Source organism: Diorhabda carinulata, chromosome 4 (assembly GCF_026250575.1).
Source record: "Diorhabda carinulata isolate Delta chromosome 4, icDioCari1.1, whole genome shotgun sequence".
Classification (NCBI taxonomy): Eukaryota; Metazoa; Arthropoda; class Insecta; order Coleoptera; family Chrysomelidae; genus Diorhabda; species Diorhabda carinulata.
In genome coordinates, this window is record NC_079463.1 from 26,704,245 (window position 1) to 26,718,733 (window position 14,489).

Genomic DNA, 14,489 nt, shown 5'->3' on the forward strand with positions numbered 1-14,489 from the left:
TCTAAATAGTTCATAAATGACTCAAAAATGAGCAAACGAGTTTGTGCTGGAGTGCCTATTCGGGGATTGCACCAAATACTTATTATTTTTGGTGTTACATCGTGAACGACCACAATAATTATTAGTTACGTAGAAAACCACATGAATGGACCATATTTTATAATATACCACCCTATATATGAATACATTGTTATTAATAGATGCGTATTTGCGCTAGACTACTCTGAAATATATCACGCTAAGGCTCCTATCCAAATGTATTACAGGCAAAAATAATTGCAAATTAAATATACTACAAAGTAACTATTATAAATGTGACATAATCATTTATTCAGATACTCAAGCAGGTATCAATAATTACACTCCTACGATGAAGTGGGAATGCAGGATGAAATTGATTCCAATCACTAAGGAATCAAATAAAATTCAAAGACCAGTATACTCCCTAGAAAATGACACTTCTTATTGTCGTGTTAATTTTCCTAACTATATGTATTAGAAAGAGTTTTGAATGAAGGATGAAACCGAAAGGGAGCAATGGCCGAATCTTTCGCAACAAAATGACTTCAGGAGGTAAAAGTGCCGCATACTTTGAAACGTGTCGTCACAGGTAGCGAGTGTGGAATTTTGAAATAACAACCAACAGTCAAAAAATCAAAATGAGAAAGTCAAAGATCACATGCGTTTTCGTTTCTTAATATAGCCAGAGAATCATCATCCACAAAGAGTTTATGCATCAAGACCAAACATTAAATCAATACATTTAGCGCAATGTTCTTTAGACTTCGAAAAACGGTCTTGCGGATCAAAATAAAAATCAATAAAGTTGGAATTAGTGGAAACGTTGCTGATATTCGTATTCATACTGTACCCTTACAATTACACTGTCTGATGCGCAATTCGTCTTCTGAGATCGAAAGTGAACTCTCGTAGAATCTTGCATTATGATAGTGCGCTTTTTCACAAAGAAATTGCAATGAATCATTTTACTTTTCCCACGATTAAAAACTCATCTCAAGACACGTAGTGTTTGGACATTAGGAAACATTCAAACGGTTTTAAACGAGTAGCTAACGACTGTTTCCATATCCGGGCTCCTGTGAGGATTGGAAGGAACCGTCATCAGCGATATGTGGTTTCTCAAGGGAGATATCAATCAAGTTCAAGTCTATTTGGATAAAAGTCAGTTCATCACTTTATTTCGGTACTTTTGTATTAAAGTTGAAAAACTACTACTGAGTCTGTACTTTTTGAAAAAAATTTAAGAAAACCTTATAAATTTCATTAAACTTCATTTTTAATTGCTTTTCTCAAGTATCTAGTTTACATAAGACTGGTCTATGGTATTAATTTTTACATTTTGAACTTAATATCTGTACCTCAGAGCTAGATAAACGTAAGTGTACAATTTCCGTCAATTTTTGCTTTTCTGATTCTTGTTCATTTTTTTAATCCTATAAAGTCATAATGGCGTATGTCCTCGAGAAAGGAAATTTTAGAATATAGTAGTTATTATAAGAACTAAAGACCTGTTATTGTATAAAGCCACAAAAGCGTAACTCCACGTCTTCTCGACTTGAAAAACTCACAAAACTTCTATTTCCGGACTTTAAACACACCATCTATAGCAACCCTAAAAATTAAACGTGGTGTATGCTATGAAATGGCAGCTTGCCTTCGTTCAGCGGTTAAATGGAAGTGCAACCAATAGACTAACTGTATGGTTGAGCTACAGTGGCATAACTGGAACATGAATATAACTAAAGTGAATCCCAAGTAGGAAATTTAAGGCTAAGGAAAAATCTACGGAAAAAAAGTATGATAGTCCTGCTCCAAAATTCAGTTTTGAAGACGATTTCAAATATGTTGACTTCAACCACCAATGAGGTACATAATCATGGGTACCAGAGGAGTATTAGCCATAACGTATACCCTTACTTTTCCAATTTTTGAAGGAAACCGTAATTTTTATAATAAGGTAGAATGTAAATGATATTTTCAAAATAGACCACTGTTCACAATGTTGTAAAGTTGCTTATTTTTAACTTAGATTCCTCTAACTCTCAAATACAGAATTATATGAGTAAAATAAATCGTTCAAATGTTGAATTTTCTTTTCGAGCCCCAATAATGCAGATCCAAACTTTTCCAAATTTTTAAGGAAACTATATTTGACTACTGTCCACATTGTTATATATTTGTGTTAGGACTTCTGAGCGGAAGGTCAGTTTTAAAGGTTTTGTAGTTTTCCGTGAAGTTGCTTATTTGTAACTTAGATTCCTCTAATTCTCAATTACAGAAATAATTATGTTGAATTTATATTTCGAACCAGGATAATGATTGCCAATGAAAAATGTAAATGATACTATTTAAAAAGATCACTGATTTTAAAAAGAAAGGTCTTTTGGAAAATTGAAAATGTTTTCAATTCCACCCTACCTCGAGTAAGAAACATATTTTTATTCATCAAATTAGGTACTAGTGCCATCTACTGTAATAAACTTAATATGCACTAATAATGAGTACAGTTGTCTATACGTAATTTTAATGAGCAACGTAGTTTAAGTTAATCTAAATATATACTAGATGTCGTGTGCCTCATGAGTTCATTGACATACGATTTTCATTTCTACAACTATTTGACAGAGAATTAAAACAAAAATGTATTAACTTGTTTTTATTTGTAATATTAATATCTTAATTCTCTAAGTGTCTAATTGAAATGTTCCTAGGTGTTTTAAAAGTGAAATTATATTAGTGTTTATAGTGTATTATTTTACTGTCACGACAATGAATAAAACTTGTGAAATTTGCTCTAAAGAAGCAAGATACAAATGCCCAACCTGTATGATATTTTAGTAAGTAGAAAATGCACTTCATAGCTTTTAGTTGTGAACTTTTCAATATACTTATTCAAATTTTTCCGACGAAGATTTGGTCATTAAATATCCTATAAACAGCAACCACGTTTTTAATACAAAATACATTTCCCTATCCGGCACATGTTTTATCGAATCAAATTTCCTTTCTGCTGATAATATTCAATTTTTTTAAGTTCTCCTTTATTTGCCAGAAGAGAATGAAACAGGCAGCTTATACACAAGTATAATTTAAACACACAGTTTTTTCTTTCTGTTTCATTTTCGTTTCAATTACTTATCCTACATGTAGAATACCTTTTACTTAACCCCAACTAATTAACTAATTTATTGCTTTATCTAGTGTTTGATTTATTGTGTTGTTTATCCTGTAGATATGTTGTATAGTTGAATGTTTCTTCTCAAATCCAAATTGGTGTAGTGGTATCCGTTCTAAGGTGTTTGGATTTGAGTTTATTATTTGTCATATTAACCTTTCAAGAACCTTCGACAGGAGACAGGATTGGCAGTAAGCTTTTTGGAAGATATGAAGAGACAGGCAGGCAGCAGCGTTATACCTTTCTTTTGTATATGTCAGGAACTTTTTCTAGATTCATGCAATTGATTTCCTGTTGAACTTCCTTTACTCTTGGTGGTTTAATTGCTGACACGTTTGGAGGAATTTCGGATAATTTTCTTTCTATTTCAGGGATAGGTACGTCGTTGTTGGGATGAAACACTTTTCCAAGGTGTTCCGCAAATAGTACAGTTTTTTCTTTGTCGCTTCTACCCCATTGTAGATTAAAAGTTCATTATAAAATTATTAATCTGTATATACTAGTGGTTTACACTACATTGTCTACCATCTTTTTTACTTCATTCCAAGTTAGTTGACTCCAGTTTCTCTACTTCTTTTTTTTTAAGTCGGATTCTACTTCCCACCTTAACTTCAGTCGTCCCTTTGGTCTTAAGTGGTATCGAATCAGTTTGTTACATTAACTGTTTTTATTCGATTTTTTCTCTATTTTTATCCTTTTTATACTCCTCTGTTCTCTGTACTTCAAATTTTCTCATAACATCCTTGTTTTTGGGATTCCAGTTCATTTTTTTAAGCTTGTATTTCTTTGGAGTCTTTTTTGTCTACATTTGTTTCATTTTACTTTCTTTTTAGATTTCAAAATTCTTATTTTATACTTATTATTATAAATATTGGTCTTGCTTTATTATCTTGTGACTGTTTCATATCATATTTGATTTTTTCTATTGTTAATTTCACTTTCGATATATGAACTTTGTTGCCTATTCACTATCTTAATTGCATTCTTTCTTAATTTTTGTTGATTTTTACACTTTTATGTGCATATGATATAAATGAATGTTTTTATTAACTCTTTGTGTTTTTATTTTTATATCTTTTGCTAGTTTTATTATTTCTAATAAAAAAGAAGCGGCTTGAAAGATATTTAAATAAGCCATATGTTCAAAGAAAAATTGAAAATCGATGAATGGATAGTGATCTAAATTTATTATAAGTGTTTATAGTTTAGTGTCCTTTAACTTTTCTTTCCAAAGTTTATCATTTAATTGTTATTGTATCCACTGCTTGTTTTTGTTTGAATTTCTGTATAAAGATCCTTTTCAGTTGTTCAGTGCCTTGCTGCAAAATACACAGACAAAATAAATGTGATGTTCTTCAAAGAGACGAAGAAGAAGAAATGGCTAATTTAATAGTGAAGAGGAGAAAAATTGAAACTATGACTGAATCAACAGTTCCTGAAGATAAACTAAAACTATTGAGTAAGGAACACATAAAATCTTATTTGAAATATACCCTTAAATCAAGATAAATCATCATTGAAAAATATTAACACAATTTTTATTCACAATTGATGTATCATGTTGCATGAATCTGATTGATCATAAACGTGTTTGAGAATGTCAACATATTTACGAAAAATACATTTAAACGTCATTTTATCGGAAACATGCATAAAACCTGAGATTTTAAATTTTTTGCAATAAGAGCTAGTTTACACCCCCCAAAATATAAAAAGCCCGGTTCGGCACAGGAAAGATTTCGTAGAAGAGGGTAACTAGAGCTTAAATGCAAATTTTCATAAAACTCGAGATTACACGTGTCTTTAAAAAAAGCTTTCAATATTACTACCTTCGCGGATGGTCACACGAGGGGGTCACATGAGTCCGATTAATCATAAACTTGTTTGAGAATATCAACAGATCTACAAATAATTCATTTACATTTATTTTATACATGCTAAAATCGAAGATATTTAAATGTTTTACAATAAGGGGTAGTTTTCGCCCCTAAAAAAGAAAAAGCACCCTTTAGCATAGGTGAGATTGGAGTAAGGGGGGAAGTAGAGCTTAAATTCAAATTTTCATAAAAATCAACGTTAACAAAATTCCACAGTTTTAACTTATTTTACCGCTGGTTCCTGCCCAAAATGGGTAGTGGAGGTTTAAAAAAATCTTCACAAATTGCGTTACGTTATATTTGAACGACCCCTAACACAATATTTTTTAAATATTGTTTCAAAAGGAGTGTATTAATTTACATTTATTTTCCAGATTCAAATGAAGAAGTGAATAATTTGTTAACAAATAGTCATTTGAGAAATTTATTAGTGGCCATTGATAAGTCAGATAATGCTGAAGAAGTTATGCAAAAAGCTATGCAGGAACCAATTTTTGTAGAATTTGCTGATGCCTGTCTCAAAGTTGTGGAAGATAAAACGGAAGTTGAAGAAAACTCATAAAAAGTCTGATATTTTTGCTATATATATATATGTTTCCTATTTTTTTTATATTTTATGATAATTATAATAAGAATTGTGTATATTATAAGGTGTGGCCATAAATAACGAGACTGTTTAAATTCAAATTTCACCTTGAAGCATAATCGATTAATTGAAGCAGAGCATATAATTCGAGATATTTTCCGTTCTAGACAGATTTCACATTGGGAAACACTAATAATTATGTCAAGTATACTGTGTGATCCAAAACTGAAATGTTGATTAATAAAGTGAACTGTTTTTTTTGTGAAAGTTTCTTCAAGCATCATTTTCGAATTATTATCAATTATAGTCAAATCATGTGGGCCAATATTAGGGTCTAAGTCTTTTTAAAAACCTTGATATCATCAAAAGACGTGCAAAACATATTTTATAATTAAAACATCACTATTACTACGAGGACTATTCAGAAAGATAGATGTTTTGGAATTAGAAAAATAAAAAAAAGTTCATCTACATCTGAAAGAGGATTGAAGTTTTGCTTTTTTACATAATCATGGTTTCGAAAATTATAGTGTGCATGAGAGAAAACCTTTTATTTCAATGAGTTGAGCTGCTTTGAGCTGCTTTCTCTAACAGGCAGTTTTTTCTATCACCAAGTTTGAGAAAATAAATTACAAGCACACTTTGTTTATTCCAGAAGACATACATAAACTTCCTTAGTGACAAGGTCTGCGAATATTTTCTTGGTTTGTTTGTCTATTCCTCCTCCATGGACTGTTAATTATACCTTACAATTGACAATTGACGTGTCCTCAGTAACGAATCGCAGTGCGTATGTAGGTTTGGTAGGTTCATTTCTTAGCCACTCAGTTATGTGCACCTTTAACTCCTTGATGTTTTCAAAGCGTTGTGCTGCTAGATAGTTCCTTCTTTGTAAGATATTGAATCTTTTGATAATTTTTTCTACTATTGTTGAGTTGTAATGTCCATCATCTACTTTTCTCTCTATTGTGGTCGTTGTTTTAACTGAATGCCCCATATCAGATTGTAACCTACGTTTATTAGGTTGTTACTCAAACTCACACCCTTCTCGAGAAATTTCAATAGGTTGCCAACAAAAAACAAAGACTGCACATTTATTCTTTCATTCACAATTTGAATATAAAAAGCGGGCAGTGTAATGGTAGGTGCTGACTGAGATGCAAAGCATGCGGACATCAATACCAAATGACAAGTAGACGCCTAGCAGTGCTAGACGTAAACGTTTCTCACTTTCTGAATAGCCCTCGTATTTTCTACTAAAGAGATTAATATTTGTTTCGTTATTTTTTAGTCACCCTGCTTATTTAAATGTTAGTATATTTATTCTAATGCCAGTTAATTTGAGATACCAATTATTTGCAAATATAACATGAGTATATTGACAGATATGAATCTGGTAATAAAGTAACGTTCACAGCAAGTATTAGCAGTAACATTCTGCAGACCTTCACAGTCTTTTCACATTTATTTTGGGTTGCTAATTAGAAACGGACTTTTTTGTTGAGCTTTTTTTTGGTTAATGCAAAAGAACAATCATAAGCTAAGATTGGTCTTATTAGAGTCCCGTAGATTTTTATCTTCGTTCCTCTTGTTTCAGTTTGTTTATCAGGAGGTTCAGGTTTGCAAAATGAGCTCTATTATCACTTTGTATTTTTTCCTAGTATGGCAGTTCTTGGTTTGGCTTGTTTGATTACATTTGCTCAGAGATATTTAAATCTATTTACACTTTTAAAAGTTTTCGAACTATTATTGAATCATCCACTCTCCTAGAATCTTCTGATGGCGATATCTTCATAAATACAGTTTTAGATTCGTTATTAACTAAACCGAGCTCTTCACATTTTCTTTATATATCTGAAAAGTTCTCTCAGTCTTTATTTATGAATATTATTATAATATCATCTGCATATTATGCACAATTCTGGGTCGATTTATTGTATACAGTAGTTTTTTGATTTATTTGATTGATTCCTACGTGCAATAGTATTATAAATAATGTACCTGAAAGACTATGCCCAAGAGGATCACTTAATTTTTCACCTATTTTAACTTTGGCACAAGATTTCTGCATTGTCATGACAGTATAGGTACTACTTAGGTAGCTTGTCGATGGAGAGATTCGCATCAGTCGTTCAACTGTTGGTTTCTATCAGTGGTAACATAGTGAGCAGAACACAGGTAGAAAGAAAAGGTCGGTTACGTCGATCATGAACAAAGCGAAAAAATAAAAAGTTTGATATGGTTTGAGATGCCGTTCAAAAAATGCCAAGTAATTATATCATGCCTGTCATTGACATAAGCCACTTTTTTCTCTTCCGTGTCACGTTCCAAAGTGCCAAACCCTCAAAATTAAGAGTAAAGACAAAATCAGAAACAGAAAAATTTTATTTTATAATAAACATTAAAATCATTCAGCAGGTCAGACATTTCATTGATTGTTAAATTAAAGGTAACAAATCACTTTTTAAGTACAATTGCAACTTGCGCGTATTAAAAAAGCCATGAAGCAGTTAAATTTGCAATTGACAGATCTTGCATGAATAAATCATCTGAGCTGTTTACTCTGTGGATACTTTTATGGAGATATATTGCATTGCACGTTGTCTTGCTGCATGATTGGCAGACCTTAGATCAAACTAAGTGGGAATTTTTTGAATTGTTGCTAATCTCCATATTGAAAACACTTTTTACATTACTCACAATTACTCTGTACGCCGCGTGTTTAGATAACCAAGTTATCATATTCAGAGACTGAAGGTAAATTAATTTACCTACGTGAAGGTAAACCAGTTTACTTACCTGAAGGTAAACTAGTTTACCTTCAATCTCTGAAGACTAAAGCTTGGTTATTGAAACAGTGTAATTTTAGTGTTGGTGTAGGGGTAGTGTAAAAAGTGTGCTCAGTATATAGATCAGTTTGTTAATTAATCTATTATATGCAGTTTTGTTGTATATTTCATTTATGTATTTTCGGACTACACAGACCTCTATCTTTTATTTTATTTTATAAAGTTCATTTGCACTGCCAGTTTAGCTATAGGAGAAAATATAAATGACACTATGAATACTTATAATCAAACGAACAGAAAGTGCCAGACTGATTACTAGATGTTACTACTCATGTTAAATCTTCAGTATTGTAAGAAGTAAGCATTGTCAACCAAAAACAAAATAACTATAATAAATATGGGCTCAATTAGTAGAGTTAAATATCATGGAAAATAAACTGTAGAATATGTAAAACAGTTTCAATATACGGGTAATTGAAACTAATATTTTTCAGTCCTCGTCTAGTAAACAAAAAAAAAGTTTTTTAACCAAATTCTGGTTAATTCATCGAGATAGTTTCGTTCGAGAGTGATACAATCAGTCCAACGCCCTTTCAGCCCCTCTTGCCATTTTTATATAGAAATTACTCTTTTGTCCCCTCCCTTAAAATTCCACTTTCTCATTTGATTGATATTTCTTACACTGGCGAATTTTTTTCAGCTAGTAGTTGCAAGGAGCCAGATCTGAATGATATGGCACATGCAGATATTCAATTAATTGAATTTCACTATCGTTTTTATTCACTCGGTGCATTGATGAAGAAGAATTTGTTTTCTTTTGCAGATGGGGTAATTTTCTTGTAATCTCCTTCAATACATTGAAATTCGATGAGCGAACCCAAAATGAGGCCATAATCTTGCCAGTCGATTGTTACGTTTTTACTTGATTCGGACGTATATTGTCGTGTCCAATCCTTTCATATGATGTTTTAGCTGTGTCCTGGTTTTTTCTATGGCAAGGAATCGCGGCACCCATATGAATACAAGCTTTTTCAATTTAAAATTTTAATGAAAATAGTGTAAACTCTTCCATGATGTCTATTGTCTGTCTTTACTTCAATTTGCGCTTTTTCATCACTGTTTTCAAGACTATTAACATGTAATGGTGTAACTGGATCGTCCTGATCGTTGACCACTATAGCTACTTGTGTCATGTATAAATAGTGAATAGTCACTATTATAATTATAAAGCTAAGCGTTTAATTCAATGTTAATTTTTCCTGTTTGGAAATAAAGCTTGATCAATTCCTTTTTTATTAATAAAAAAAGGTTTAATATGGAAATGTGTAACAAACAAAATATTGGAGGAAATGAACTCAAAATTTGACATCTGTCGTTTGAAATATGATATTTTAAGGGAGAAATATAAAAATGGAAATTATGGACACCCCAATATGTCGGACCACATCATATATAACTAATTCCTTTCTCTCCCATACATCTTATACAATAAAACTTTGAAGAGAAAAAATCTTATTGTACCTAGTTATGTTTCCATATGATTAGAATATCATTATACAGGGTCTGTCCCATAATGTAGTTTGATTTGGTGTCAATATAACTGTATTCGTTAATGGTTGTTCAAAATATGAGAGCTTTTAAAGATATATATCATTTTTTTTTGCATTACGCGTCAATTTTGTAAAATAAAATTGTTATTTTAATTACGTGTGAATCCAATACACTTTGTTTCAAATTTCGCATATATTTAATATAAATTAGTATTTATGTAAGAAATAGACTGCACGTCTAAAGACGTTTAATATTAACGTTGTGATAATTTAAATAAATAATGTTTTTGGAATAAATAGTTTCATAGTTTTGTTTATACCCAATGTTTACATATCAATAAAGATCTGAATATGATGTTTTGTTTCTTTATATAAGTAAATATAAGATGGTACTACTCTACTTTCTTCCCAAATAGGTATTCTTATTTAGCTAAACGTCTAACAAAATCAAGGATGGTAAAACAATAAAATTAAGATGTAGACAATTTCCATAAAATTGCGTTGAAAGGATTTTTAAAATCGAAGCAAGGCAGGTTGCAAGCATGATAATCTACAATTTACTATTATTTATTATATATATTATTTATAAATTATTTGATGCTGTATGGAATACCTATTATTAGTATTTTTAAGCATTCTTGTGAAATATTTTACTATCGCCGTCGAAGATATTTTGATTTTACTTGTAAACTAGTTAAACATTCCACTAAAAAAATTCAATGACTTACAAATTGTAACATAAGTTTTAAAAGCTTTTGCTTTATTTTTTCTGTTTTGCCATTTGTCAATATATTACACTCAAAACGCCTAGTAAGCCATTCCACTTGGAATATTAGTCGATTTATAAGCATAAAACAAATCATTCCATCCTACATTTAAGTAGAATTAAACCTATAACACTCAATTTGTACGGTGTTTAGTGATTGCGTGATCTTGTTGAGAAGTTGTCCTGGTACGTAACACCTTCATAGTCAAAGAAAAAAATTCACTGTTAAGTCTGTCGTTTTGATTCTGGATCATGATTCAAGATTAACGCCCATGGCACACAGGGGGTGGTTTTAACGAGAAGATATGAAACTAGGCTAGTCCAGCCGAGCCAAATTCAGTATGTGGACGATATGCAAGACCTGATCAGGATATATATTGTTAACGACTAGAAGATTATAACATTTCATTTGGTTAGAAACTTGCAAATGGCGAACGTTGGGCGAGATAGTGTACGAAATCATTCACCGAGACAATCTCGTCAGTAAAATAGGGTGGAAAGCTTGGAAATTTGTTGACAATTGATAGGGTATCAGTTTTATAAGTGGTTAATACAAGTTTTGGTAATATGGAATGTTTGAGGCACATCAAGTAGTACGCCACTAAGCACGAATTGCTTTATTCAACTGGTGTAGAATAGTCGGAGGAACTGTAACACAAAACAATATCATGGCAACCGACCTATTTTTTCAAATATTCAGTTTGCAGTTATCCCTTTTTACAAGTTGTAGAAAACTTTTATTTAAGTAAATTTTTGCACACCCTCCCCCGTTTAGACAAAAATGTTGGCACGTTTTTACAATTCAAAGATGTTATGAAAAGCTTGCAAGATGGGTGCTACGAGTTGTTATTGTTGATCAAAACCTTACTCGCGTTAAAAATTCAAACCTATACCAAGTGATTTTTTACCCGTCTATATATTATGGTAGATGAAATTATATTATTACGATACAATCGAAACAATAGATTTCATCCGAAAAACGTACTTCCAAGAACCCAAAAATCGTTAATGTTATGTTCACTTATTATTTAGAAAATGAAAAACAATAATAGGTAAAAGTTATGTTAATTTGCTGACAAGTTTTGATATACGAGGATATATTGAAAAATTCTCAGCCTACTATAGGACCAAACAAAATTTCAATGAAAATATTTTATTACTCAACATATTCTCCTCTTAATTGGATATATTTAGTCTTTAGACCTTTCGAAAAAAATGTTTCTTCTTGCTCTGAAAACCAGACCTCCACAGATCGATACTCCAATTTTTCGATCTTCACAAGTTCAGTGGATATCTTTCATCTTTTAATTTATTGCGTTACTCTGGTTAACTTTTTTGACGTCAAACTTTACACTGACACTTCTAATAAATTATTGTTTGTTGCTATGATAACGCAATATTCTGTTCTGGTCTAGGCTAGGCTACCCAAGCAGCACAGTGTCGTTACTATGACGTCAATTATAGGCCATTGGCGACCAATGGGGACGTCTAAAAAGACGTCTAAAATGACGTGATTATGACGGGTTAATGTCACATCCTACAGACGTCAACTAATGACGTACCTAGTCCGGCTGGTGAGACGTCAAAATGACGTACTTACTTTTGACAAATGACGTATAAGTAGGATCAAAAATATAAAAAAATGCGTTCAAATTAATACCAGTTTATTACAAAATCTTAAAAAACTACATACTATTACACTTATAGAACATAAAAGTTGAAATAAGGAATTACTAATGATGCAATAATGAAAATGACAACCATTCCTGCTTGAAAGGAAAAACAATACATTTCGAAAAAACTTTGTGGCAGTGCAATAACTCGATATACTCTGATAAATTTTGGATAAATTCTTTTGAGTCGACAGGGTATTTGTAAAATGAACGGTAATCCTGAAACCTCCTACCTAATATAAAAACTGCTCCATTATTATCCACTACATTTTCTATTTTGAAAACCAGTCCTTCTAAGGTAAGACAAAAACAATTTGCTTCTGAATATGATGCAATAGAAAAAATAAAATCTTTATAATGAAGCTTTTTATACTGCTTGCAAGAGAAATTTGGCGTTGGTCCTAAGAAATGGGACAATTCACATTTACAGAAGTGTTCATCATCAGGTGAAGTAGAGTCATGTTTTTCGTACACTGTCATTTCAATTTCTTTTAAGTGTCTATTAATCTGTTGTAACGGTTTATTCGGAGACTGAACTAACGATTTTAAATGGTGGAGATAATGCAAGAGATGAGTAACTACTGTACGTCGAACGTACCTTGAAGCTGCCCAGTTTGACAATTTCGAATGCAAATCGCTAGGCGGCGGTTCATTAGAAAATAAATCGTTAGGGGGCACGTTACTGGAATAGGAAGTCAAATGGTTGTATAACGTCGCATCATTGAAGAGCAAATTTTCATTAGGCGAGTTTACATTAAAATCTAAATCTCTTGAGGAACAGGTGTCATTTTCACTTTCACACATTGAACCAGCAAAAAAAAACGGAATTTGATGATTCATTGGAATCATTATTAACTATTAAAGATGTATTATAACAATTCTGACTCACAGGTGCTAAATTTGCTTCTGCCACCCTTCTGTAGAGTTGTCTTTGACTAACAACACTTTTTTTCTTACGGGTTGCCATGCTGCTGCTTTTTCAATTTCTCTGGTGCATGTTTCAACCACACCTTGATGGTATCTTCTATTTCTTTCTGACTGACTAGAGGTTAGCTTTTTCTTACAGCACCTAAAAATGTTGTTTCAGATTAATAATAAGTATGCACCTACAAGTGAAAACACTTACCAATAATCACATCCTTTACGTTTAAGTTTTTAAAAGCCTTTTTCTCACCTCGTTTGCCACAAAAATTCCAATTAGTTGCAAGAGAATAAATGAACAAAAAATTTAAAATGCGGTTTGTATGTCCAGTAAAATCTCTCCCTCCAAAAGTCGATAGATATGCCGACTGGAATCACATAATTTAAATTGTAAAATACATATTAAGTGGTACAGAACACCCACCAAACCGTCAAACAACTTTTTGCTGCCGTCCGCCATTACGCGCACACGCGTTCACACCAGCAGTCCAGCACGCATGCGCCTGCACGTCTCGTATCGTATCGTGGCATTTCGATTAAAATCGCGCCAAAATTAAATCTTGGTCGACAGCCTCGACAGGAATCGATGCTAAAAATAATTGTTTCCTACTAATAAAATAGTTAAATAATTGTTAATTACAACATTCTCACTTCATCTTTAAATTCAAATTGCATTTCCACTTAAAACGTCAGTTTAGTATTTTCATTGCTAATTAATGAATTTATATTTATATCCAAATTTTAGGTAAACAACAATTTAAAATGTACAATTTTTTATAAAGCACGTATAGGGCTTAGTTTTTGTAATAAACTTTCGTTCTAATTTTTTTTATAGTTGATTAAAAAGCACTTAAAACGACCGAAAACAAACGTACGAAAGACGTCTCTAGACGACGTCAAAATGACATCTGAAATGTCACGTCATATGGACGTCGCTTATTGGTCTACGACGTCGCCGACTAATAATGTCCAATAATTGACGTCATTATAACGACACTGTGCTGCTTGGGTAACTAGATATCAATACATCCTCGTATAAGAAAAAAAGAGCTCATGAATGAGTTCTGTCTGAAAAATTAGTTAAGCCGCCTCAATATTTATTATTATCTATATTAACCTATTCTGGCTCTC

At 31.9% G+C, this 14,489-nt stretch overlaps 1 protein-coding gene and 1 long non-coding RNA gene across 2 annotated transcripts; one reads left to right on the plus strand and one right to left on the minus strand.

Moving 5' to 3' along the window:
• Positions 1 to 2,584: 2,584 nt before the first annotated feature.
• LOC130892733 (zinc finger HIT domain-containing protein 3) lies at positions 2,585 to 10,353 on the plus strand. Its single transcript, XM_057798304.1, has 3 exons — positions 2,585 to 2,858; positions 4,501 to 4,655; positions 5,448 to 10,353. Exons 1-3 carry the CDS (start codon positions 2,791 to 2,793, stop codon positions 5,633 to 5,635), a joined length of 411 nt encoding a protein of 136 aa, XP_057654287.1. The 5' UTR covers positions 2,585 to 2,790; the 3' UTR covers positions 5,636 to 10,353.
• Positions 10,354 to 12,411: 2,058 nt separating this feature from the next.
• Positions 12,412 to 14,364, minus strand: LOC130892400 (uncharacterized). The gene is made up of 3 exons (XR_009059032.1): positions 13,783 to 14,364; positions 13,564 to 13,726; positions 12,412 to 13,506 (listed from the first exon to the last, which is right to left on the minus strand). It is a non-coding gene; the product is annotated as an uncharacterized LOC130892400 (long non-coding RNA).
• Between the last annotated feature and the right edge of the window lie 125 nt (positions 14,365 to 14,489).